This window comes from Amblyraja radiata, chromosome 19 (assembly GCF_010909765.2).
Source record: "Amblyraja radiata isolate CabotCenter1 chromosome 19, sAmbRad1.1.pri, whole genome shotgun sequence".
Taxonomy (NCBI): Eukaryota; Metazoa; Chordata; class Chondrichthyes; order Rajiformes; family Rajidae; genus Amblyraja; species Amblyraja radiata.
In genome coordinates, this window is record NC_045974.1 from 24209915 (window position 1) to 24235388 (window position 25474).

The 25474-nt window shown below is 41.9% G+C and overlaps 2 protein-coding genes across 10 annotated transcripts; one reads left to right on the forward strand and one right to left on the reverse strand.

The window, feature by feature from the left end:
- Nucleotides 1-5601: 5601 nt before the first annotated feature.
- c19h12orf73 (chromosome 19 C12orf73 homolog) lies at nucleotides 5602-11044 on the reverse strand. Of its 4 annotated transcripts, none has more exons than XM_033038053.1 (3): nucleotides 10975-11029; nucleotides 7495-7630; nucleotides 5602-6398 (listed from the first exon to the last, which is right to left on the reverse strand). In XM_033038053.1, the coding sequence occupies exons 2-3, from the start codon at nucleotides 7600-7602 to the stop codon at nucleotides 6303-6305; spliced, it is 204 nt and encodes a 67-aa protein (XP_032893944.1). In that variant the 5' UTR covers nucleotides 7603-7630; nucleotides 10975-11029; the 3' UTR covers nucleotides 5602-6302. The 4 variants fall into 4 exon arrangements, with proteins under 4 accessions (XP_032893944.1, XP_032893945.1, XP_032893943.1 ...); XM_033038054.1 differs by lacking the exon at nucleotides 10975-11029 and adding an exon at nucleotides 10300-10572; XM_033038052.1 differs by lacking the exon at nucleotides 10975-11029 and adding an exon at nucleotides 10300-10548 and having other exon boundaries at nucleotides 7495-7633.
- A 323-nt stretch (nucleotides 11045-11367) lies between these two features.
- Nucleotides 11368-24704, forward strand: tdg (thymine DNA glycosylase). Of its 6 annotated transcripts, none has more exons than XM_033038057.1 (11): nucleotides 11368-11486; nucleotides 11946-12074; nucleotides 12176-12270; nucleotides 14378-14607; nucleotides 16847-16916; nucleotides 17307-17442; nucleotides 17519-17601; nucleotides 18071-18165; nucleotides 18815-18986; nucleotides 20156-20281; nucleotides 22304-24704. In XM_033038057.1, the coding sequence occupies exons 1-11, from the start codon at nucleotides 11443-11445 to the stop codon at nucleotides 22408-22410; spliced, it is 1287 nt and encodes a 428-aa protein (XP_032893948.1). In that variant the 5' UTR covers nucleotides 11368-11442; the 3' UTR covers nucleotides 22411-24704. The 6 variants fall into 6 exon arrangements, with proteins under 6 accessions (XP_032893948.1, XP_032893946.1, XP_032893947.1 ...); XM_033038055.1 differs by having other exon boundaries at nucleotides 11369-11486; nucleotides 22301-24704; XM_033038056.1 differs by having other exon boundaries at nucleotides 11369-11486; nucleotides 14381-14607; nucleotides 22301-24704.
- Nucleotides 24705-25474: the final 770 nt, after the last annotated feature.

The window sequence follows — 25474 nt, forward strand, 5'->3', positions numbered from 1 at the left end:
TTACACTGCGAGTCGGGTCGGGTCAGGTAGGCTCAGGTTACTAAAATGGGCGTGGAAAAATGCCCATGATCCCCTCCATAGCGTACTACACGTCAGTCCATTGCATTTCGCAGGAGTAGCCTATCTTGCTCCGCTATAAGATCTTTGATGAGGCCTGTACTCGGGAGAGAAACAGAGAAAGGTAAGTACATAGCATTCACCAGGGGGGGAGCGCCTAACAGTCACCCATTCCTTTTGTCCGAGATGCCTTATCTGAGTTACTCCAGCATTTTGCACCTACCTTTGATTTAAATCGGCATCCGCAGTTCTTTCCAAAACATATATTCCTCACCTCTCCATACCCCCACATCATATTTAAACTTTGTCCCTCCTTAAAGCTATTCCTTCTAGTATTCATTTCCATCCTGGGTGAAAAAGGGTATGGCTGTCTACCATACCTATGCCTCATAATTTTATACTTATATCAGCTCTCCCCTCAGAGGTTAAGGGGAGACCGGATATAAGCATTCCAGAGAAAACAATTGAGTCTGTCTAACCTCCCCCAGTAGCTAATACCCCCTAATCCAGGCCTAGTTTGCCTTTTCCTGTTTATAGCTTGATGCTAATAACTCGGCTCTTTAAACAGTTTTATACATATTAGTGAAGGTGACATATTTCAGAAGGTAATACGATCACCATTAGTGTAGGCCAAAAGGGCAGATGAAGGACAGAGATTTCCTTCCCTGAAGAACCTTTGGAGTAGTCTAAAGAAGGTGACTATAACCTCCCAAACTCCCACCTTTTGTGTTTTTTCCAGATTAGGGATTTTGTGAAGAAGACATTCCCCCATTTCCCAAGTCGCCCCCCTGAAACCCTGACGGATACCATCTTAGCTCTAGATCCCAACCGGAAGAAATGCATCTCTGTTTTGTATAACTTGTTAGGGTCGGTTATATTGAAACCTCATACCTCATTAAAAGCTGCGTGGGAGGGTGAGCTGAATACGAAACTAACAGACCAGCAATGGGACTCTGCCTTGGATTTGATCCATTCTTCCTCCATATGTGCCTGTCATGGCCTAATCCAATGCAAAGTCCTTCACAAAGTCCACTACACAAATGCAAGATTATCTAGAATTTACCCCGCTGTTAGGGACACCTGCAACAGATGTAATCAATCTCCTGCCAACCATAGCCATATGTTTTGGTCTTGCCCTAAGCTAGCAGCCTTTTGGAGGAGTGCTTTCGACTTGATAAGCAGAGCCTACGGCCAGACTATTCCTCCAAACCCACTGTCAGCCATTTTCGGTACCCCTCCCAACACCAACCTCTCTGTTGCGGTGAAACGGGTTCTAGCTTTTACAACCTTGTTAGCCCGGAGACTGATCTTGCTTAACTGGAGGCTCACCTGTCCCCCGACACACGCCCGCTGGATTAAGGAGGTGCTTTACAATTTAAAGCTTGAAAAACTTAGGTTCTCTCTCAAAGGCTCTACCAAGACATTCCTAGATACATGGAACCCTTTCTTGGAACTTGTTAACTCTTTCAACTTGTCCCCGGACTCGGAAGAGGACTGAGTGCTCTCCACCATTGTTCTGCTCTACTGCAGCTGCTCTCCCCTTAACCCCTCCCCCCCTCCCCACACTTATTTATTTAATTACTTACTTATTTACTGTTATTAGTGACCCCCCTTTTTATTTTATTTTTTTAGTACTTTTTGTTTCGTTTATCTTACCATATTTGTGTGTATGTGTATGTATGTGAGTGTTGTTTGTCCCCGTTTGGTTCCGACCTGATTCGGGTGGGTTGAAGGTGGGTAAGGGTAAGGGCTTTGAGGGTCGCTTACATACTGTTGCACAATTATGCCTTGACTGTCACTGTCTGTTATCATTGTATGTATGCAAATTGCTGTGAAATTCAAATAAAGATTTAAATCAAGAAGGTGACCTGAAACATCACCCATCTATGTTCTCCAGGAATGCTGCTTGTCCTGCTGGGTTACTCCAGCAACTTTGCATCTCATTAATGCTCTAGATTTCTTTAAACAGCGTCTTGAATTTTCTTCACCGCCTTTTTATTTGAACTAATGAATGAGCAGAGTTAACAAAGGATAGTGGTTAAATTACTTGATTACCTAAAAGCTAACTGGTTGAAAATCCAGTAGGTCAACTACTCTGATCAAGAAACATGTTTAAAACCGGGAAGGGCAGTTTAAATTTATGTAATTGAAAATGATTTTTAAATTGCTCGGCCAAGTATGAAACTGTTGGGTCTGAAGGATGTCGGCTAAATACATTTCTCATCTCCATTCTAAAGGTACATCCTTTTATTCTGAGGCTGTGCCCTCTGGTCCTTGACTTTCCCACTACAGGTACTGGAAATATTCTCTGTGACAAACTGACCTTGAACCAGCCACTTGATCTAGTCCTTTGATTATTTGGCACGTTTCAATGAGATTCCCCCTTCAGATTCCAGCGAGTACAGGTGCAGAGCCATCAAACATGCCTCATATGTTTGCCCAATCATTCCTGGGATCATTCTCGTAAACCTCTGGACCCTCTCCAGCACATTGTTCCTCAGTTATGGGACCTGGAAATCCTCACAATATTCCAAATATGGTCTGACCGGCATCTTATAAAGCCTCAGCACTACTTTTGTAGTCTTTTTACTGCCTTGCAGAATGTGTATAATTTAAAAATGTTTTTTATTATTTGTGGATGTTGCTGCAAGTCAGATTTTCATCATACCTGTACCTCAGGGTTTGACTTGATATTGGGAACCTCTTACTTCGATCCAGGTATTAAAAGATGATGAGAGTCATTAAAGCACTTTCACTTAATGTGGAGCTGTGTCTGTTTATTATATACCAAGCTCCCACAAAGAGCAACATGATGGCCATAACCATTTCCAGTGAGAATTGAAAGTTGAATTTGAAGAAGGACATTATTGCTATTAAGGGAGTGCAGCGTAGGTTCACCAGGTTAATTCCCGGGATGGTGGGGCTGACATGATGAAAGAATGGGTCGACTGGACCATTTGGAATTTTGAAGGATGAGTCTGTGGAATTCTCTGCTTCAGAGGGCAGTGGAGGCTGGTTCTCTGGATACTTTCAAGAGAGAGCTAGATAAGGCTCTTAAAGATAGCGGAGTCAGGGGATATTGGGAGAAGGCAGGGTTAAGGATGATCAGCCACGATCACATGGAATGGCCTACTCCTGCACCCATTGTCTATTGAAAGATGAACATTGACCATCTTACTGGAGTTTAAATTCCCATTCTCCGTGGGCATTTTGTCTGCAAGGCTTCAGTTTTTTACTGTGTGGATTATAGGCCTAGCTGTGAACCAGTGCAATAAACTAATGCCTTGCTCAGAGTTGCTGATGTTTTCTTTGAGCAAATACTAGATTAAGTGATGCCAAGTAAATGCCATAATCAGCTGTGACGGCTTAGAAACCAGAGTAATCAGTGACCTTGAACAAAAACAAACATGCACTAGTTCAATTATATTTATTTGTAATGTACATTCTAGAAACCTTGTGATGAACAATTAATATCGTTGGACTTGAATCACATAAAATGGCACCAGAAACATGGTGACTCTTGTGTACTGTCTCGGTATAATCTATTTTTGCATTTTTGTGCTTCAGAATGATTGAGCCTATGCATGTAAGATTTTTTACTGAACTGTATACAAAACAGGAATTTCACTGTACCTAGGTGCATGACAATAAAGTACCATTAAAGCCATTCAGATTTGGCTTCATTTAATAAGCGAGTTCGGTATTCTGAAAACGCAAGAAATCATGGGATTTGTCAAAGGTCATTCACCATAAAGAAAAAGCGAACAAAGCGCTGAATGTACAAACTGTGTATAAATTCTTATCTTTATTCATAATTTATGTGTAAAAATATATTTAATCCGAGGAACGGGGATGACAGGTAGCGGGGTGTAACAGCGAGATAGAGGGGCCAGATGTGTGTGTGTGGGTGGGGTGGGGGGGGGGAAGGAGACTGGACCGACGGAGAAACATTCTCAGCAGCTGTACGCGCACAGATCCGCAACCAGGATCGAACCCGGGTCCCCGGCACCACAAGTGCTGCCGAACTGCCACTGGACCACCTCTGTCTCACCCCCCCCGAGTGTCCCATCCACACCCGGGGGGCTGCCTGAGACGTCCGAGGCGACCCTGGAGCAGCGGCGGCCATCGCGGAGAAGAAGCCCCAACGCCAGCTCAACTCTGCCTGCCGGGCCAACTGACAGCCCGGACCGACGGGACAGCGGCCCACAGGCCGATGATCAGCGCCTGGCCCCCGCCAGCATTGGACAAGGAGGGAGGCGCAGCCGACGGCCCCCAGACCCTCCAGGAGCCGGAGCCAGCGCCTCCTGCATGCCCAGCACGACACCTCCGGCTGCCCCCGACAGGGACGGGACACCCGGGAGGGGACAGGGACGGCTCAGCCGCAACTCAACAGCGCCGGAGACCACGGACCCCGACCTTGCTCACCAACGCATAAAGCATCAAAACAAAACAAAATAAGGTCCCACATAGGAGATCAGTGGGCAAAATTAGGGCACATGGTATTGGGGGTAGAGTGCTGACATGGATAGAAAATTGGTTGGCAGACAGGAAACAAAGAGTAGGGATTAACGAGTCCCTTTCAAAATGACAGGCAATGACTAGTGGGGTACCGCAAGACTTGGTGCTGGGACAGCAGCTATTTACAATACACATCAATGATTTAGATGAAGGGATTCAAAGTAACATTAGCAAATTTGCAGATGACACAAAGCTAGGTGGCAGTGTGAACTGTGAGGAGGATGCTATGAGAATGCAGGGTGACTTGGACAGGTTGGGGGAGTGGGCAGATGCAGTTTAATGTGGATAAAGATGAGGTTATCCACTTTGGTAGCAAAAACAGGAAGGCAGATTATTATCTAAATGGTGTCAAGTTGGGAAAAGGGGAAGTACCAGGGGATCTGGGGGTCCTTGTTCATCAGTCAATGAAAGTAAGCATGCAGGTACAGCAGGCAGTGAAGAAAGCGAATGGCATGTTGGCCTTCATAACAAGAGGAGTTGAGTATAGGAGCAAAGAGGACCTTCTGCAGTTGTATAGGGCCCTAGTGAGACCACACCTGGAGTATTGTGTGCAATGTTGGTCCCCTAATTTGAGGAAGGACATTATTGCTATTGAGGGAGTGCATCATAGGTTACAAGGTTAATTCCCGGGATGGCGGGACTGTCGAATGCTGAGAGAATGGAGCGGCTGAGCTTGTATACTCTGGAGTTTAGAAGGATGAGAGGGGATCTTATTGAGACATATAAGATTATTAAGGGTTTGGACATGCTAGAGGCAGGAAACATGTTCCCGATGTTGGGGAGTCCAGAACCAGGGATCACTGTTTAAGAATAAGGGGTGAGCCATTAGAACAGAGATGAGGAAACACTTTTTCCACACAGAGTTATGTATGTGGAATTCTCTGCCTCAGAGGGCGGTGGAGGCCGGTTCTCTAGATAGTTTCAAGAGAGAGCTAGATAGGGCTCTTGAAGATAGCGGAGTCATGGGAAATGGGGAGAAGGCAGGAAAGGGGTACTGATTGCGGATGATCAGCCATGATCACAGTGAATGGTGGTGCTGGCTCGAAGGGCTGAATGGCCTACTCCTGCACCTATTGTCTATTGTCTATAATCTTAGCTTTTAACAAAGGAACAATAAATACAACTAATTCATAGTTTGAAAGCAGTATTTTCTTACCTAGAAGAATCAAAGCTGGAAAAAAAAGGATGAAATGTGTCCACAGCTCCACTGCAATGTTTATGCAGAGTGACCTTTGACCTGGGCATGCGCAGTCGGAATACCGAGCTCGCTTATTCAGCAGATCATTGTACATTTCCCATATATTTTTCCTCAATACTCTTTTGCATTCTAGTTAAAATCTGCTTATGAACTTTAATATCCACATAAAGCTTTACATTTAGATTCAATTCAGAGTGCTGTTGTTTGGATTGAATCGTTTTAAATATTTTTCAGTAGGATTTTACATCTTTTTTGTTCACTGCAAGAATTTCAATTTTAGAATGTCATCGTACAAAACATATTCCATTTAACACAAGTCACTGGTCAGAATCAATGGTAAATAAGTGTTACGGTTCTGCTAACATGAGGTTGAACATTCAGTAAATTACCATTTTCCACTTTAACCTCAATGTATAAAGTGGGTGTGGTGCGACTATCATCTTTGAAAGTGTTTTAGAGAAAATCATGGCTGCAAATGACTCTGGCTGCCAAATATATTACATGGGACGCGTCTTCTGTTTCACTTCTTTCAGTGTTTTTGTGAATTATGAGTCTGGATTTCATCTTTCAATCCCAGAAGTTCTGTTTTAAGCTCACCTGGCTTCGGTGGAATTTCTGGTATACTCTAAAAATAAAAATTGGAAATTAAAGTTCAGCGGTGAATAGAAGTTTTAACAGATCATTGAGTTCACAAAGTTAACTAAAAACAGAGCTGGAATGAACAGTAAATGAAACTCAATGCAATGGTTATTGTTAAAGCTCCACTAATGATTTTAACTTCATTTTTATCCTGAATGCTCATTCTAATAAACCATTTGAATTCTCATAAATTTGCCGATGATTTTCTGGTTTTGTTGCAGACATTGCAATTGCAGATCAGGTAAATTAAGCAACTATTTTCCTTACTATTTCCAGATATTCACCAATATATCGCTCCCTCATCCTCCCGAAGAAACCTAGTAACCAGATTTACAAAACATACAACAAAAACAGGAAATGCTACAAACTCATTGTACAAACCCTGAAAACGAGTTTTATTACATCAACCACACGCTTCAAGTAATGAACATAGAACAGTACAGCAAAGTATCAGGCCCTTCACCCCACTATGTTGTGCCCAACATGATGCCAAGTTAAACTGACTCATCTGCCTGTACATGATCCATATAGCTCTATTCCCTGACTTCCATATGCCCATCTAAAAGCTTTTTAAACATCACTATCGTATCAGCATCCACCACCGTTCCGGGCCCCCACTATGTGTGTAAAAGACTTGGCCGGCACATCTCCATGCAAAAAAATCCGCCTCTCACCTTATAGCCATGACTAAGAGTGTTAGACATTTCTACCCTGGGAAAAAGGTTCTGAACATCTACCCTTTCTATGCCGCTCATAATTTTATTTACTTCTATCAAGTCCCCCCTCAACCTCCGACGTTCCAGAAAAAACAATCCAAGTCTATCCCACCTCAAAGAAACATTTGAAATATCTGTTGCATTTATTTTCTGAATTTGAAAGTTAAAGGAAAGAAGTAAAACAGCTAATAACTGGAGAGTGTCTATCAGTCCGCATCGTCGAGACAAGGTTACAACAGTCACCAGCGAGCCAAGATAAAGTGCATAATTATTGCTCACCAACATAAGGAATATTAAATGGAATGATGCAAGACTAGAGATGTTAGACAGACAGGAGAGAAACAGAATGTGAGAGTTCTCACTCACCAGATCCGGTCTGTAGTATCTGTGCACTACTTCTGCTCCTGCAAACATTGTTAGGATGCTTGTCCCCAGCATGGTTAAATAACGGAACCACGAGACCCCTGCTGGCATCTTTATATATGTACATAAAGTTCCCTTGCTACTGTGAAATAGACATTAGAAATCAAAATATCAATTGACAACTTTGTTCAGATTATACTGCAGTTACCAGATGTAGTGTGCCAATGACAAAAAATCAACTTTAGTTTAATTTAGAGATACAGCGTGGAAACAGGCCCTTCAGCCCACCGAATCCACGCCAACCAACGATTACCCATACACTAATTCCATCCTACAAATTAGACAATAGACAATAGGTGCAGGAGTAGGCCATTTGGCCCTTCGAGCTAGCACCGCCATTCAATGTGATCATGGCTGATCATCCCCAATCAGTACCCCGTTCCTGCCTTCTCCCCATATCCCCTGACCGTAATTTTTAAGAGCCCTATCTAGCTCTTTCTTGAAAGCATCCAGAGAACCTGCCTCCACCGCCCTGAGGCAGAGAATTAAGGACAATTTACGCAGGCCAATTAACCTACAAACCAGTACGTCTTTGAAATGTGGGAGGAAACACACAATACAAACTCCGTACAGACAGCACCTGTAGTCAGGATTGAACATGGGACTCTGGCACTGTAAGGCAGCAACTCTACTGCTGCAGCACTATGGTATATCTAGCATTAAATGTTGTACCCTTTATTCTTTATCATTACTTTTGTAACTTTGTCTGTGCCAGACACGTGGCGACTCTTTGCGTACTTTGTGTATTGTATGCAAATAGGGTGATTTCACGAAAGGTCACTGGAGTGTAGATCCGCACCCACGTGACCGAAAATTTTAACTGGGGGACAAGCGTCACTTCCGGTACATGTTAGTGAATGGGAAAACACGCACTTTCACACCCGTTAAAAACATCGAAAACGGACAGTTTTTGAGCTGCAATTTACTGTACCAGTCGGGGTGACCGTGAGGAACAGCTACCTAAATTTACAGTCCAAAAAAAAGATAGAAACTAAGGTAAATTCAAGAGGGAGCTGAAGGTGTAAATACAGCGGAAGTGCTAGCGGACATTTGCCGTGGAGATTTAAAGATCCAAAATATCGGGAATTATCGCGTTTGCTCGCTGCATTTCATCAAAAGTAAGGCATTATTGACGTTTTATCTTTATTCATTTGTTATATGAAAAGTATTAAAAGTTAAAAATCCGTCAGTAAAATTGCAAAATCGCCCATGGTTCTCAGGTGGGTTTTAACATGCAAAATGAAAACGCTTCTGAAGCTCCATTTACCATTTAAATAATCGTAAACTATCAATGCGTTTTGAAATAAATTTTACTGAGATGCAAGCTGTCAGCTGTTAGTTGGACAAAAGCAGGACATTTTATTATTTGCCAAAATATATTTCTCAATGTTTCTTGTTTAAAGCCTGCACAATCACCCAAACTACTTATTTATTTATTTATCATCTAATAACAGACAAGCCTGCAGCATGGAATGATGTCAACAATCCTGATTGGGCACCCACTGTGAGCAGGATAGACAATGTGCACAAGAACGCCATGCACGTGCAACAAGAAGAGAGTATTAAAGCAGATTTGGTTACAGCTCAAGCATCTATAGCTCTGCAAGTTGATGGCGTTCTTGTGCACATTGTCTATCCTGCTCACAGTGGGTGCCCAATCAGGATTGTTGACATCATTCCATGCTGCAGGCTTGTCTGTTATTAGATGATAAATAAATAAATAAATAAGTAGTTTGGGTGATTGTGCAGGCTTTAAACAAGAAACATTGAGAAATATATTTTGGCAAATAATAAAATGTCCTACTTTTGTCCAACTAACAGCTGACAGCTTGCATCTCAGTAAAATTTATTTCAAAACGCATTGATAATTTACGATTATTTAAATGGTAAATGGAGCTTCAGAAGCGTTTTCATTTTGCATGTTAAAACCCACCTGAGAACAATGGGCGATTTTGCAATTTTACTGACGGATTTTTAACTTTTAATACTTTTCATATAACAAATGAATAAAGATAATGTCAATAATGCCACTTTTGATGAAATGCAGCGAGCAAACGCGATAATTCCCGATATTTTGGATCTTTAAATCTCCACGGCAAATGTCCGCTAGCACTTCCGCTGTATTTACACCTTCAGCTCCCTCTTGAATTTACCTTAGTTTCTATCTTTTTTTTGGACTGTAAATTTAGGTAGCTGTTCCTCACGGTCACCCCGACTGGTACAGTAAATTGCAGCTCAAAAACGGGCCGTTTTCGATGTTTTTAACGGGTGTGAAAGTGCGTGTTTTCCCATTCACTAACATGTACCGGAAGTGACGCTTGTCCCCCAGTTAAAAATTTCGGTCACGTGGGTGCGGATCTACGCTCCAGTGACCTTTCGTGAAATCACCCTATATCTAGCATTAAATGTTGTACCCTTTATTCTTTATCATTACTTTTGTAACTTTGTCTGTGCCAGACACGTGGCGACTCTTTGCGTACTTTGTGTATTGTATGCAAATACAAAGGATTTCACTGTGACAATAATATACCTGGCACCCTTACCACTCATGTAGCCCCTTGGGGTGATTTCCCTTCCCTCATTTGAGAGGCGTCTCCACCACAATGTGCAACTGCGGGAGGACCCTAGACTGTGGTCCTCCCTCACAGAGACAGTTGTGTGCAAAGCTCCTCTATGATCTTTGGTTGTGCTCTAAGATCTTTGGGGCATATAGGATCTTTGCTTTGGGGTAAACTGAAGCAAACTCACCTCACCGACTGCCTCCAGTGTGCTGCCCACAACCCTCCCTCTAGTCGCGCTGTCGTCAGTCCCGCGTCATTCGTTCCACTCTGAACACGACTTTACTTCATCCCGACAAACCGCTTAAGAATGTCTATTGCATTATTATTGTCTGTCTGTTTGCTTTTTGATAAATACTGATTTTTTTTTGTTATCTGCTACGGGTTTTACAGAGTAATATGTTTACATATCTGTTGTGCTGTTGCAAGTAAGAGTTTTATTGGTGTTTCCGGGCATATGACAATAAAACACTCTTGGAGCAAAAAAACAGGGAGCCTGGCAAATTCACTACATACCAACTGATCACTCTGGGTGAGAAAGGGAACAGATGATTCCTCCACTGTCAAAGTCAATTTTGGCCAAACACAAATTGGACACAAGCACCTTATATTTCACCTGGGAAGCGAATGAACATTGATTTCTCTAATTTCAAGTAACCCTTGCTTTCCCTCTATCTCCGTCCCTCCCCCACCCTAGTCGTCCTACTAGTTTCACTGCCGTCCTGTTGAGTTTCACTGTTTGTTTCACTCGTTATCTGTCACCTTCCCCGCAGCCAACAATGGGCCATTGTGGCCTCCACATTTCCTAGATCATGGTTGCTTTTTGCATATCTTCCCTTCATTCATTTTATATTTCTCTATTTACCTTCTATATCTCTCTTTTCCCTGTCCCCTGACTCCCAGTCTGAAGAAGGGGATTGAGACGACACAAAACGTCCCCTATTCCTTTTCTCCAGAGATGGTGCCCATTTTTGAAGGTGCCTGACCCGCCGGGGGGGGGGGGGGGGGGAGGCAATGCATTGCGCAGCCGTTGGGCTCCACCATCGTTGAAGAAAGAGAAGGGGTGGGGGTTGATAAAAACCGGTCAATAAATTGACTTTTAGCTTATTTAATACCAAAGCGGTTGCGTATTTCGTGATAAATTTCTATATTAATTTAGGATCAATCCATTTAGTCTGGTATTGTGCCTATGATGTGCAGAATAGGTTTTGCTGTAATATGTAGATTCCCTGCCCGGGGAGGTGGGGGAGTCGGGCAGCCCCTGCCGCGGTGACTGTGCGGCCCCGTGGTGGGGACGCGGATCCCGGCGCCGGTGAATGAGGGAGAGACGTTAATGCGTAAAAGCGGGCCCGGCGTTAGTGAGGAAGAGCGGCGCCAGTGATCCCCGGCGTTAGTGAGGAAGAGCGGCGCCAGTGAGGGAGAGCGGCGCCAGTGATCCCCGGCGTTAGTGAGGAAGAGCGGCGCCAGTGAGGGAGAGCGGCGCCAGTGAGGGAGAGCGGCGCCAGTGAGGGAGAGCGGGCCCGGCATTAGTGAGGAAGAGCGGCGCCAGTGATCCCCGGCGTTAGTGAGGAAGAGCGGCGCCAGTGAGGGAGAGCGGGCCCGGCGTTAGTGAGGAAGAGCGGTGCCAGTGATCCCCGGCGTTAGTGAGGGAGAGCGGCGCCAGTGGGCCCCGGCGTTAGTGAGGGAGAGCGGCGCCAGTGAGGGACAGCGGGCCCGGCGTTAGTGAGGGAGAGCGGCGCCAGTGGGCCCCGGCGTTAGTGAGGAAGAGCGGCGCCAGTGATCCCCGGCGTTAGTGAGGGAGAGCGGCGCCAGTGGGCCCCGGCGTTAGTGAGGAAGAGCGGGCCCCGGCGTTAGTGAGGAAGAGCGGGCCCCGGCGTTAATGAGGAAGAGCAGGCCCCGGACGCCCGCCATCATGGAAGCGCAACCGCCGGTCCCCGGACCGCCGCCAGGATACGGCCAGCATTGGTGAGTGAACCAGCGGGCCAGGCCATGGGCAACGACGGCCTCTCTCCGCCTTGGGCCTACTCCACTCATCCAATCTTTCGCTCTCCATCTTCCTCACTCAGGTACCACAATCCGAGCCAGCAGCCTGTGGACGTCCAGCCGCCCGACGGCTACCCGCCGCCCGGGCTCCTACAGCCGGCGCCCGAGGCTGCACCGGGTAAGTGAGACTCGCCCTTCAGTACAGCACCATTTGTGTTTAATGTTTAGAACTTTATGTTTATACATAAATAATCTCTTAAAAATGAATAAGACATCTTTAAGAAAGGAGACGAGGAGGAATTTCTTCAGCCAGAGGGTGGTGAATCTGGAATATTGGCTGTGGAGGCCAAGCCATTGGGTATTTTTAAGGTGGAGATTTATAGATACGATAAGGGTGTCAAAGGATGTGGGGAGAAGACATGAGCATGGAAAGATAGATCAACCATGATTGAATGGTGAAGTAGGCTCCATGGACTGAATTGCCTAATTCTGCTCCTATGACTTATGAACACACAAACTTCAGCCCAACTTGCCCATGCTGACCAAGGTGTCCCATCTAAACTAGTCGTATCTGCCCTGTTTGCCCCATATCCCTCTCAATCTCTCCTTTCCATGTACCTGTCCAAATGTCTTTTAAACATTGTTATAGTACCTGCCTCAACTTCCTCCTCTGGCAGCCCGTTGCATACACCCACCACCCACAAATTAAAAAGTTACCACTCAGGTTCCTATTAAATCTTTCTACTCACCTTAAACCTAAGTCCTCTGGCTCTTGATCCCCATACTCTGGATAAAAGAGTCTGTGTATCCACCCCATCTATTCCCCTCATGATCTTATGCACCTATAAAATCACCCCTCGGCCTCTCGTGTTCCAAGGAATAGCGTTCCAACTTCTCCCTATAGCTCAGGCTCTTAAGTTCCAGCAACATCCTCGCAAAACTTATCTGAACCCTTGTGCAGGAAGGAATTGCAGATGCTGGCTTGGGAGGGAGAACTGACTACCTCCTCCCTCAACTCTATCCAAGGACCCCGCCAGTCCTTTCAGGTGAGGCAGAGGTTCACTTGCACCTCCTCCAACCACATCTACTGTATCCGCTGTTCCAGGTGTGGACTCCTATATATCGGCGAGACCAAGCACAGTCTCGACAATCGTTTCACTTAACACCTCTGCTCAGTCTGCTTAAACCGACATGTTCTCACGGTTGCTAAACACTTTAATTCCCCCTCCCTTACTGATCTTTCTGTCCGGGGCCCCCTCCACTGTCAGAGTGAGGCCCAACGCAAATTGGAGGAACAGCACCACATTTCGCATGGGCAGCTTACAACGCAGCTGTATGAATATCGACTTCTCTAACTTCATGTAACCCCTGCTTTCCGATTACATTTTATCTTTGTATGCTTTGTTGTCACCTTCTAGCGAACAATGATCTATTCTACATTTTCCTTGAGCATCGTCCCCTTTGATGACTCCTTTTCACGCCATACCCTTCCATATCTCTGTGTCTCCCTCTCCCCTGACTCTCAGTCTGACGAAGGGTCTCGACCCGAAATGTCACCCATTACCTTCTATCCAGAGATGCTGCCTGTCCCGCTGAGTTACTCCAGCATTTTGTGTCTATTCTCTGAATCCTTTCCAGCTTAACTCCATCCTTCCTATAATAGTATGAGCAAAACTGAAGGAATCAAAGTGCTGGAGTAACTCAGCAGGTCAAGCAGCATCTTTGGAGACCCATGCAATGTTTTGGGTTGAGACAAAACTGGCATCACAATATTGCTCTGTTCTTAAACACTTCCCAAGGACGTACAATTGACTTTTTCTGAACAGTGTATTTACTGATGGATACTGACATGCAACATTATATGCTACTCGATTGTAGTGATGTGGCACTTCTAGCTGTATGGAAATTCAACTCGATACTCCCTTTTTTCAGCTGAATAAAATAAGTATTTGCAATACAATATGTAACAAATCTGTTAATGCAGTGAATAGACAGAATTCTCAGCCACCTTTATATTCTATTAACATAATTATTTTGCCACTGGCATGAAGTTAACATCCATCCAGGATGAGTTTAACCAGTACATTTAGAGGCTATATTGAACTTGTAAATAATTTTAACATTTGTAATCAGCAAAAAATTACTCTACGTTAAAGTTTATTTAAAGTCAAAGTTTGTGTCTGCTGTGAGCTCGAGGGATTTCTGAAAATTGATATAAAGCTTTCTGAGAAGTGATGTTATGATGCTGATGATTACAATTCAGAATTAGTGATGTGTTTGTTCAGCAGCTCCAAAACGAAAAAGAGGAAGACCAGCAGGAACGCAGCAAAAGAAATCTGAGGGAGCAGGAACTAAACGAGCCAAAACGGGAAAATCAAAAGGAAAACAAGAAAAAATCACAGATTCTTTTAAAACCGTGAAGAGAAAAATTGACCGATTCAACGGAACTACTGAAGCTGAGCTTTTGACTAAAACCTTACCAGATATATTGACCTATGGCTTAGACATTGTGATTGTAAGTAATGTTTATTCTAAATTTGATTGGACCAAGTTAAATGCTCATAACATTATTCGTTATGGATGGAAGGAAGGTCAGAGCCGATGATGGACTGGGCAGTGTTTACTACTTTTTGTAGTCTTTTCCTCTCCAGGGCGCTCAAATTGCTGAACCAAGCAACGATGCAACCGGTCAGCATGCTCTCTACTGTGCACCTGTAGAAGTTAGAGAGAGTCTTCCTTGACAAACCGACTCTCCGTAATCTTCTCAGGAAGTAGAGGCGCTGATGAGCTTTCTTGATAATTGCATTAGTGTTCTCGGACCAGGAAAGATCTTCAGAGATGTGCACGCCCAGGAATTTGAAGCTCTTGATATAAATGGGGCTGTGGGTCCCCCTCCTACCCCTTCCAAAGTCCATAATCAGTTCCTTGGTTTTGCTGGTGTTGAGAGCCAGGTTATTGCGCTGGCACCATATGGACAGTCGCTCGATCTCACTTCTATAATCTGACTAAAGGAAAATGAATGGAATTAATAGTGGGGATTTGGAATTTTAAACCACAAAAGCTGTTCTTGAACTATATACTCAGACAAGTTTTTCAATCTCCTTTTTTTCATGTTGAGATGCTTAAAATAAGGATTGTGGTTTAATGTAATCCTGTTTTATAAAATTAAGCTTGAATATTGGTAAACACAATCTGAGATGTGATATTATGGTATTAAAGATTCACAATAGGAGCACTTTATGGTGCAAATTCATAATTCTCTTCCCTTTGAGTTAATTACCCTCCTATAATCCCTCCGTAATGTTAGCCTTACCACCTCACTACATCCAGAAATTGGAGCAGTTGGGGAGAGAAAGTGAGGTCAAGGAGGATCTGAACAAAAGTAAGCATTTTAAGATTACGGTATAATTTAACGCATGCAGCTTAAAGAGCAAGCGCAAGAGTATTTGGTGAATGGGACTTAATATTAGGATATGGGGAGCAAGGATTTTAATTGCCTCAAGGATATAATGGAGAAAAATGGCCAGGAATATTCTGGACTTGTTTAGATGTAAAACCAGGTGATAATTTTGTAGATTTTTAATTGTCGTGATGTCGGGGGCTGTTTTGTGTCATTTCATTGTGTTAAAGATGGTACGTAAATGCATAGTGTTTGCTAATTGTAGAACAGTAGCTCTAGTTTCTCAAAGCAAATTTCTAGTCTCATAAACCCCAAGGGAGCACAGGTGCTTCCGTGCTATATTTGAATGACAGTGCATGTCTCACAATACATCATCACTTATGTAATTACATCTGCAGTAACAGTAGAAAATATTAAATCTGCTACAATGCTCTCAATCAATGCAAAATAACCCTATAAATGTGGAAAAAATTAAGTTTAAAAACAATCTGTGCAGAAAGAGTACCCTGCAATGTTTACTTCGGCAACTCTGTGCAATGGAATCTACTTAACTAGTTTTTAAATGCCTCCATAGAATTTTAATCTACTTTTGTTATAAATCAAAATAATTGCATAGCTAGGAAATCTGATGCTGTAGATCAGAATCTATGTACTTGTCGGGAATACCAGCTTGGAGGTGGTCCGAACCAAGCCCCCTTTTATCTACTCACCATTGGCTCTGTTCAGGGATACACTGGGTGATGCTAAGGAGGAGCTTTTTCTTCTTGGCAAGAGAATAATTTAGAAGTGAAATAAGGTATAATATTAGATTAAACTTTAGCTCTTTATCATCTTTCATCTTTATAGTTTTGACTTGCTTAGTCAGGTCTTCTCCCCTGTGCTTGTGATGGAACATGTACCCCTTTGAAAAGGAGGATAATTGTAATTTCTGTTAGTGTCTGGAATAAACCTCTGCAATTTCATTCAAATATTTGGTCCAAGATTCCATTAAACCCCTTTGATTACAGGAAGATTTCAGATATGTCTTTAAGATAATACATAGACAGGAAATTGAAGTTTTGTTTTATTCATGGCTTTCCCCCTTTTACGTTGCTGGGAATATTGTATGGATAGGATTGAGTTCACCTGTGGAGATCCATTGCTGATAATGAGTATTGGCCAGCACTAGTAGCTGCGAGCTCACCAAGTTGTTACAGTGATCTTTGTGCATACCAACAGCTTTTCTGTCGTTGACAAGTTTGGGTAGAATTGAGCGAGCCTGACTGCCAAGTATTTTGGCTTTGTATTTTACCTTGTGTTGAATACCAATTATAATTTCCTGTTCAATCTATACCGAGTCTGCTGTTTGTTTTAGATTGGAATTAATCCTGGATTGATGGCTGCGTACAAAGGACATCATTATCCTGGCCCAGGGAATCATTTTTGTAAGTTCCAGCATATGCAGACACATGGAGGGGATGCTGTCAGCTATTGCCGATTGTTTACTATAACTGAGTAAAGGATCTGCTCTAACCACTTAGTTTTCAATAACAAATGTTGTTTTAACAGTTAAAAATGTGTTTTTATTACTACAAGCAGAGTTAAGTGACGATTGAAGTGGTTGCTTGACAATTTCAATAGCCTCCACAGTTTATCCAACAGCTTGCATTCTTAAAGAATTCTGCTATAACCAAAATCCATTATGGAGATCTGTAAAAGCGAGGGATTACTGTATTTGAAGGTGGTACGCCGTTTCAAAATGGAATATCTAGGTTTGTGTGTTATCTAAAACAATTTTAAAGCTTGCTGTGCACTCAAACTGCTGTCTTCTATAGGGAAGTGCTTATTTCTGTCCGGTCTTATTGACGTGCCTTTAAATCACATGGACGATGGATCTTTACCTGAGAAATATGGAATTGGTTTCACAAACATGGTAGAGAGAACAACACCAGGAAGTAAAGACCTTAAAAGGTGACCAATAAGTGTGAAATAGGTTCATGTTTTAATTTTGCTTGGAATGAAAATGTAACTGCTATTTTTATTCCAGTAAAGAAATTCGGGAAGGAGGGATAATACTTTTACAAAAGCTGCAGAAATATAAGCCACGGATTGCTGTTTTTAATGGAAAATGTAAGTAACATTAAGAAATGGTATAATCAAATTGAGTTTTGGCTCTGACGATAAATTGATACCTGAAATTGCCTAAGTGCATAAGTGGTGCAGAATGCGACGTAGTGGTGGCTTAAAAGTTTCCACATCATTTGCAAGACAATGAGAGAACATTTGGGCTGAATCTAAGAACAAACCTTAAAGAGTTGCTACTTGCGCACTTAATTTTCCGAGGAATATGAATATCGTAATAATTAAGTGTGTTATTTCATAAATGTCCCAGAAAGAAGAACCCTCAGCCCCTCATTTTGACAATTTTGTGCATTCTAATGGGTCCAACAAAAAGGTGTTGGTCAAAATGCCTGTTGATGGTATTGACAAAAATGTGATTCCATTAAAAAGTATCAGTGCTTCAGAAATTGATAATTGAAATCCAGCTTGTTAATTTGTTGATACTGCAAAATTTGACACTGCTGACCATTTATTACAGGTATTTATGAAATATTTAGCAAGGAAGTGTTTGGAGTTAAGGTCAAGAAAATGGAATTTGGGCAACAGCCGCACCAGATTCCAGAAGGAGAAACCGTAAGAACCTTAATTTTAACTGACTATGGCATATAGAATTTGTCTGAAATCCCACCTCCATCACTCTCCTTTGCCTCAGGGCCATATCCTCACATAATAAATATTATTAAGGGATAGTTTTATTTGTGTTGCTGCTTAACTTTGATTTTGTCGCAAAAATCTGTCTGCCTTCCCCTTCTCTTCATTCAGTGTAACCATTCTGAAAGCACTTGCTTTAAAAATGTGATGGTGCAAAGCTGTGTGACAATGAGAGTTGCGAGGATGCAGAGAAGCTTGTGGACACACTGACTAGGTGAGGATATGGCAGATGGAATATATTCAGAAAAATGTGGAGTTATCCACTTTAGTAGCAAAACATAGAAAAGTAGAGTGTTCTCTCTGAACCCGCACACAGTCACAGGGAGAAAGTACAAACTTTGTACAGACGGCACCATTAGTCAGGATTGAACCCAAGACTCTGACGCTACAAGGCAGCAACTCTAACGCTGCGCCACTGTTCCATCCCATACATTTGCGCGTTAATCTTTTTCATCCTTTCAGCTCACTGTTGCCTGTACATACAAGACAGATCCTCATTGAGCTGCTTTGCCACTTCCTTTTCCATCAGCAGGCTTTCTATAAGGGTAAATTACAATAATTTATTTTAAAGGTGGTCTATGTCATGCCCTCTTCCAGTGCAAGGTGTGCACAGTTTCCTCGCGCCCAGGATAAGGTTCATTATTATATCAAGCTGAAGGAACTGCGAAATCATTTGAAAGGCATTAAGAGTGCTCCAGAGGTCTCAGAAGTTGAATATTCATTTGACTTGCACAAAGCTCAAGGTTAGTAACATGTTTTAATTCAAGCAGTTGCCTTTGGATTGAAAATCTTTGAGGGCTAGATCGGTATTCCCAACTTTCATCCCTTCAATATTTAAACTTAAAGCTTCTATTTACTCATCATTCCATTGTATTTTGTTAGTCAGGACTTGGGCAAATTGTACTTTTACATTAGAAATAAAGTAATATTTATGTCTAGATAGTAATACAAGATGCAAAAATGATATGAATGCAATGTACAGTATAAACCAAAGGTCTGCAAAAGGTCCAATGTCTATATTGAAATTGACAAGAAAATAAACGTAGTTTTCACGAGAATCTGGTTGCTGTCTAGGAAACCATTTGCCACTGCACAGCATTTAGTGCTGTGCTGTATTTGACAAATGGATTAATTTAAAGAAAGGCTTTGAATTTACCAATATAATTGCAGAGAACGATTTTGCTCCCGGTATCCAGACAAACTAGTTTTGCCAGATAGAGTGAGTAATTGGCAATAACCAATCAATCGGCTTCTGCAGATTACACAGAGCTGCTATTTCAGTGCTGCGCCCATCAACAGTTTAAACCTTGGGTTAATCTGTCTGCTCTTCTAATTATATTCAAAGTCAGCAATTTCAAATTTAGCACGGGTAATATAGCCCTAATTGATAAATTAACGACAGCCAGATTCCACACTGAACACTTTTTCTCATTTCAATACAAAAGGAGAACCAGTTCTGGCAAAACTAGATCTGATAATTTTCCGAGTTGACTAATTAAATAGGGTGGTTATTTAATTAATGTGTATTTATAGGAAAAACTGACTGTCAAAAGGTCACCAACTGCTGAAGTGGGTCAGGCAGCATCTCTGGTGAGCATGGATAGGTGATGCTTTGCTCCAGGGCCCTTCATCAGGCTTGACCGCCCCCAAACACCACCTACCAATGTTTTTCAGAGATACTGCCTGACCCACCGAGTTACTCCAGCACTTTGAGCCCCTAAACATTGTGCACTGTGAAGTTAAATTGTTTGATTCCCATTTGTTGGCCATGAGTAAAAATTCTATTCTCTTTCCATTTTATTCGTCTACATTAATTACGCTCTTGGTCAGGCCACAAGCTGGATGGGCATTGCCTTCCTTGTTAACTTTGTTTAAGGGGAAACAAGTCATAATGTTTTGATTCTCCCTCCAGCTGACGCAAAGAAAATGGCAATCAAAGAAGAAAAACATGACCCTGGCTATGATGCTGCTTATGGAGGTCCAGTTGAAAATGCCGCTGATACCAATGGGCAGTGCAATTTTGCTACGGCTGAACCAGGTCAGTCTAGCTAGACCATACCTGGACCAATGTGTTCAATAATTAGTTCATATATCAATGTATTGTGTACTCGAGAGTAAAAAAGTGGTATGGATGCAGAAAAAAAGCAGAGAAACGTGTAACTGGGATGCCCTTGCAGAGAGCAGGCACGGGCTTAATGAGTAGAGTAATCCGGCCTGTAACAATTCTGTGAGTGATATTTTCTAGTAACTTGCAGGAACCATGGATTTATGATGTACGTATAATGCTCGGATAATTAAGTTAATACGGTTATTCTAAAGTGAAACATGCTGTCTTTTTCACAGATTCACGGGTTTTGTATTTATAACAGAAGAATTTTATATGTTCTATCAAATTACAATAGTTGGGGACCCAATTTGCTTTGCATGTAATTCCTAAATCACATTATATTGTTAGCCTATGCCATCGTAAAATAGTTGAACGACGATCACTTCAGCAATTTTCTGATATGTCAGTTACTTTGGTAGCAGAAAACAAAGAGCATTCATGAAGAAGCCACAGCAATTTGGAATGTGGCTATAACTGAAAACTGCTCTAATAAGGAAAATCTGTGAATATCGGGATAGGGAATCATATTGGAGTTGAGATCAGGTTGGCCATGATCTTATTGAGTGCAGATCAACCAATGACTGGTTAGGCAGAGTCGGCATGGCCGAGTGCATGGGAAATAGTGTCTCACAAATTTGATTGAACTCTTTTTTTTGAAGAAGTGGCGAAGAATGATGAGGACCATGCAGTAAAACATTACCTACATGGACTTCAAGACCGTTCACAAGATATTGTATAATGGGGCTGGACTGTCAGGTTGGGTCACATGGGATCCAGGGGAGTTAACCAAATGGACACAAAATTGGCATCAATTGGTCTAATGGACTGGAGAATGGCAGATGGAGTTTAATTAATAGAATAGAATGCCTTTTATTGTCATTCAAACAGCTTGGATTGAACAAAATTGTATTTTCTACAATCTTAACAATTACAAAAAAATTGAAAACCAACACTTAACACACTTTACACAGACATCCATCACGGTGAATCTCAACACCTCACTGTGATGGAAGGCAAAAGTCTTATCTCTTCCCTTGTACTTTTCCCGCGGTCCAGCAGTCCAACTGCAACGTCGAGGCGAACTAGGCTCCCGATGTTAAAGCCCCCAGCGGGCGACGGTAAGTCCCGCGGCCGTCAGGCCGCGCCGGGCGATGTTAGGCCCCGGCTCCGAGTCCTTTAAAACCCACGATTCCAGCGGGAAAAGTTGCCGTTGCGGGAGCTCCGAAAAGCGGTCTCCCACCCGGGACCTGCGAGCTCCCGATGTTACTGTTCACAGGGCCTGCAGCCGGAACCTCCGAAGCTCCGAAGTCGGGTTGCAGCCGCGCGCCACCACAGCTCCAAAGACGGCCAACTCCGTGATGGAGATCCGCAGGCTCCGCGACTGGAGCCCCAATAAAACTAGAATCAAACATACATTTAACGAGAAGAAAAAAAAAAGACAGACGGACTGCAGAGAGATGTGTTGTATTTTGTAGGACAAAGCAGGGCGTGCGATGAATGGTAGGGCACTGGAGAATGCTGCAGTAAATCTATGGTCCCCGAAAGCTACACGCTGCCATTTTTTTTGTCATTCCTGATGTAGATTCTTTTGATAAAAATTGGATTGCCAACAACTCTGTTCTGAAGGATGGTACAAAGACAACTTTTTGTTTTCTTAGCAGTTCCTGTGGTAATTTTAGTTTGAAAATGTACAAAACTCAATGATTTCCAGCCTAGCTTCCTGATGTTTGTCTTGACACAGGAAATGGGATGTTCAAACATTTGGGCATCAAAGATGCTGATGTTTGGTGACATTAAAATGCTTTCACTTTGACTTTACAATTTCATCTTGTAATTTTTTTTTTTTTTTTCATACCTTCAGCTCACTGCTGCTTTTGTTATAGTTGATGAACTATTTGTCAGTTTCAATCTAGAAAGTACTGCGTTACATTGACCAGATTTGTTTTGCAGCAGCAACCAGCAACTCTGAATTCAATGCGGACTCAACATTTTGTCAAGTTCCTGATGGCCAGTGGATGACCCAGTCATTTACTGATCAGATTCCTTCAATAAACAATTAATGCAAACAGTCTCAGGAAGGTACATCATGAATTGAAGATATTTGCAGAATTTCCAGATTGCTGCAGTTTTAATGCAGTAATAACTCAGTTTTTGAACTGAAGAAATCTTGAATTTTTTTAATGTTTGAACTCTAGAATTATGTGTAAAACTAATAATGTAGTAATGTTCAGAAAGCTTAACTCTTAAACTTTTAGAATTGCCAGAAGTGTTGTATGGGGAAAGTAGTTTAAATGAAGATTTAAATTTATTTAATATGTTCTGATAGTCATTTTCTTCCTGGAAAAATGTTCTCTTTTGCTCAGCTGTTTAAATTACAAGGTTGTTATCCATTAATCTTGCAACGGGTTCGGTACAGTATAGCCTGTACTGATTGGTCATAGTGGTGGATGTTCAAAAAAAGGGTCCGAAATCAACTTTTCATAGGGAAATATAGTTTAGTTTATTTGGAGCTTTTGCAATTTATCTTTTTTCAGAATGTACACACATTGAAATTCTATTAATAGCAGATGCAATCTCAGAATTGGTCAGCTAATTGTAATTTTGGACCAAAAGCTGCTTTAAAAAAAAAATGGATCCAGGTGCCCATTTGTTTATGCAAATTCACTACAAAATCAGCATTCTCAATTCTGAAATATATGTTGATTGTTTGGAGTTGCCTAGTTTACTGTCGTATACACAAAGGTGCAATGGAATCCCTTTTTTAAAGATGCACATCCTATACATGATAATGTCAGATTCAACAATGAATGCAAATCAGAAACACTGAAAACTAAAATTCCATTGAACAAAACTTCATCTTTGGATTCGGTCTTCATTAAATGTTAAAGATGCACACGTTTTGTAAAGTTAATAGCACAAAATATCATGTTTTACAACCACATTGATGTTAAAATATGTCTTTATTTTAATTGAAGTTGTTTAAGTGAAATTATCCAAATGATTCTAATTTTAAGAATACAATTTCTTCTTGTGCTATTACTTTGGCCTCCATTCGTCAACAGAAATAATAATTTCTCTTGCAACAGAATTTTGAAGTATCAATAGATATTAGCTTAAAAACTTGACAATGTATGGAAAAAAATCATAATTTCTTAGGCAAATTTTAATTTTAAAAAAAAAGATATTTGGAGGAGAGTACAACTCCAGTGATTTAGGCTTTAATTTTGTTGTATTATTGGTAAAAGATGATTTTTTATAAAGTTGTAAGATAATTAAATGGAGGGTTTATAATTATGAATTGCATGCATTTTGGAGGAATTCTAAATTAGTTTATTTAGAACATTAAATTAAACTTGTGCAACAATTTTTGCATTGGTCCCGAACAGATTTAAATCTGGAAAATAAAGTTTGAAGTGCTTAATTTAGATGACTGGCTTTGAATTCCATCCCCACACACAGTGACATTGAAAGTGCACAGCATTACGTCATTGGAGCAACTTTAGCAGCCACTCCTCACCCAACCCATTTTCCTAAATATGTTCTGGCCAGTTACCGAGCACTTCTCTCAATGTGAAAACCTTGGTAGCGTTCGGAAGTCAAGGTACCACACCATTCAGGCCCAAGACATTGTAGTTCTGGGCGGTAGCACTGTGTCCGAGGTCAACTGTTCCAGGGCCTTTAGGTGCAAAGATGAGGATTGCCAACTCATTTCACAGCCTAAATGCCTGATTTAAAAACATTGCCACCAGTTGTAGCCCCTTCCTTATCATAGAAAATAGGTGCAGGAGTAGGCATTCGGCCCTTCGAGCCAGCACCGCCATTCAATATGATCATGGCTGATCATTCAAAATCAGTTCCTGCTTTCTCCCCATCTTAAGTATCAACATGCTCATTTTTGATATGTTATTAGTTGTGGATTCTAGCACAAATGTTAGTGTGGCCAAGTAGTTAAATTGGCTTGAGGCTTGGTTAACGGTGCTGTCAGACCATACTCGCCCCCTGCCCCCCTGCATGTTACAATAAAGGCTACATTCTTGGGTTAAATTTGAGTCAACTGTGACATCACATGTTGTAAATGCCTTAACCGTTCATTAAGGGAACCGTTGTACCTTTCTGAGATTTCCACCATTACTATGACTTTTTTAAAAGCTGTTGGAATGAAAAGTTCAGGTTACACCCATGTCAAATGATCGAATGTGAACTGCCTCTCTACAACTGTATACAATTAAATGTACTTGAAGTGAATGGGCAGCTACTGGAAACTTACTAATGTGTTATTATTTACTAGTAAAATTGGTGCTCACCTCTCGCGAAGGTTCTGAAACCTTGCAAAAAAAATTAAAATCTTTTTTTTTTTAAGTGTTTTTGTTTTATTTCATTCATCCATGCTGAGCAAGCTGCGTACCTGAGTTAGCCCTTTTGCCTGGTAACGTTAGGCCCATATCTCTCTAAACCTTTTCTGTCAATGTATCTGTCCAAAGGTGATTGTACTTACATCCGCCTCCTTAACTGACATCTCATTCCATACACCCACCACCCTCTGTGGAAAGAGTTGCTCCTTAGATCAACTTTAAACCTTTACTGTCTCATGATTTTATAAACCTCCATCTGGTTACCCATCGGCTTCCTAATTCCAGGGGGGAAAAAGACCCAGCCTATTTAGTGTCTCCTTACAATACACCTTTTCCAGTTTAATGACATAGCTAGGTAAACGGAGCTCCATGCTGTACTCCCAAGTGTGGTCTCACCAGCATCTTGCACATTTGAACAGGATGTCCTAGTTCTTGTACCCTGACCAATGAGGGCCAGCATGCCAAATGCCTTCTTCACAACCTTGTCTGTGTTGTCAAGTTTAAAGAAATAGTATTTGTACCAGTGCAGGAAGGAACTGCAGGTGCTGGTTTATACCAAAGATGGACACAAGTGCTGGAGCAACTCAGCGGGTCAGGCAGCATCGTTTGAGAAAAGTCTGAAGGAAGGATTGCAACCTAAAACATCACCTGTTCCTTTACTCCAGAGATGTTGCCTGACCCACTGAGTTGCTCCAGCACTTTGTGTCTGTCTTTTGTACTTGTAGGTCTCTGGTATACAACACTGCCCATTGTGAGGTAGATACTAAGTTCA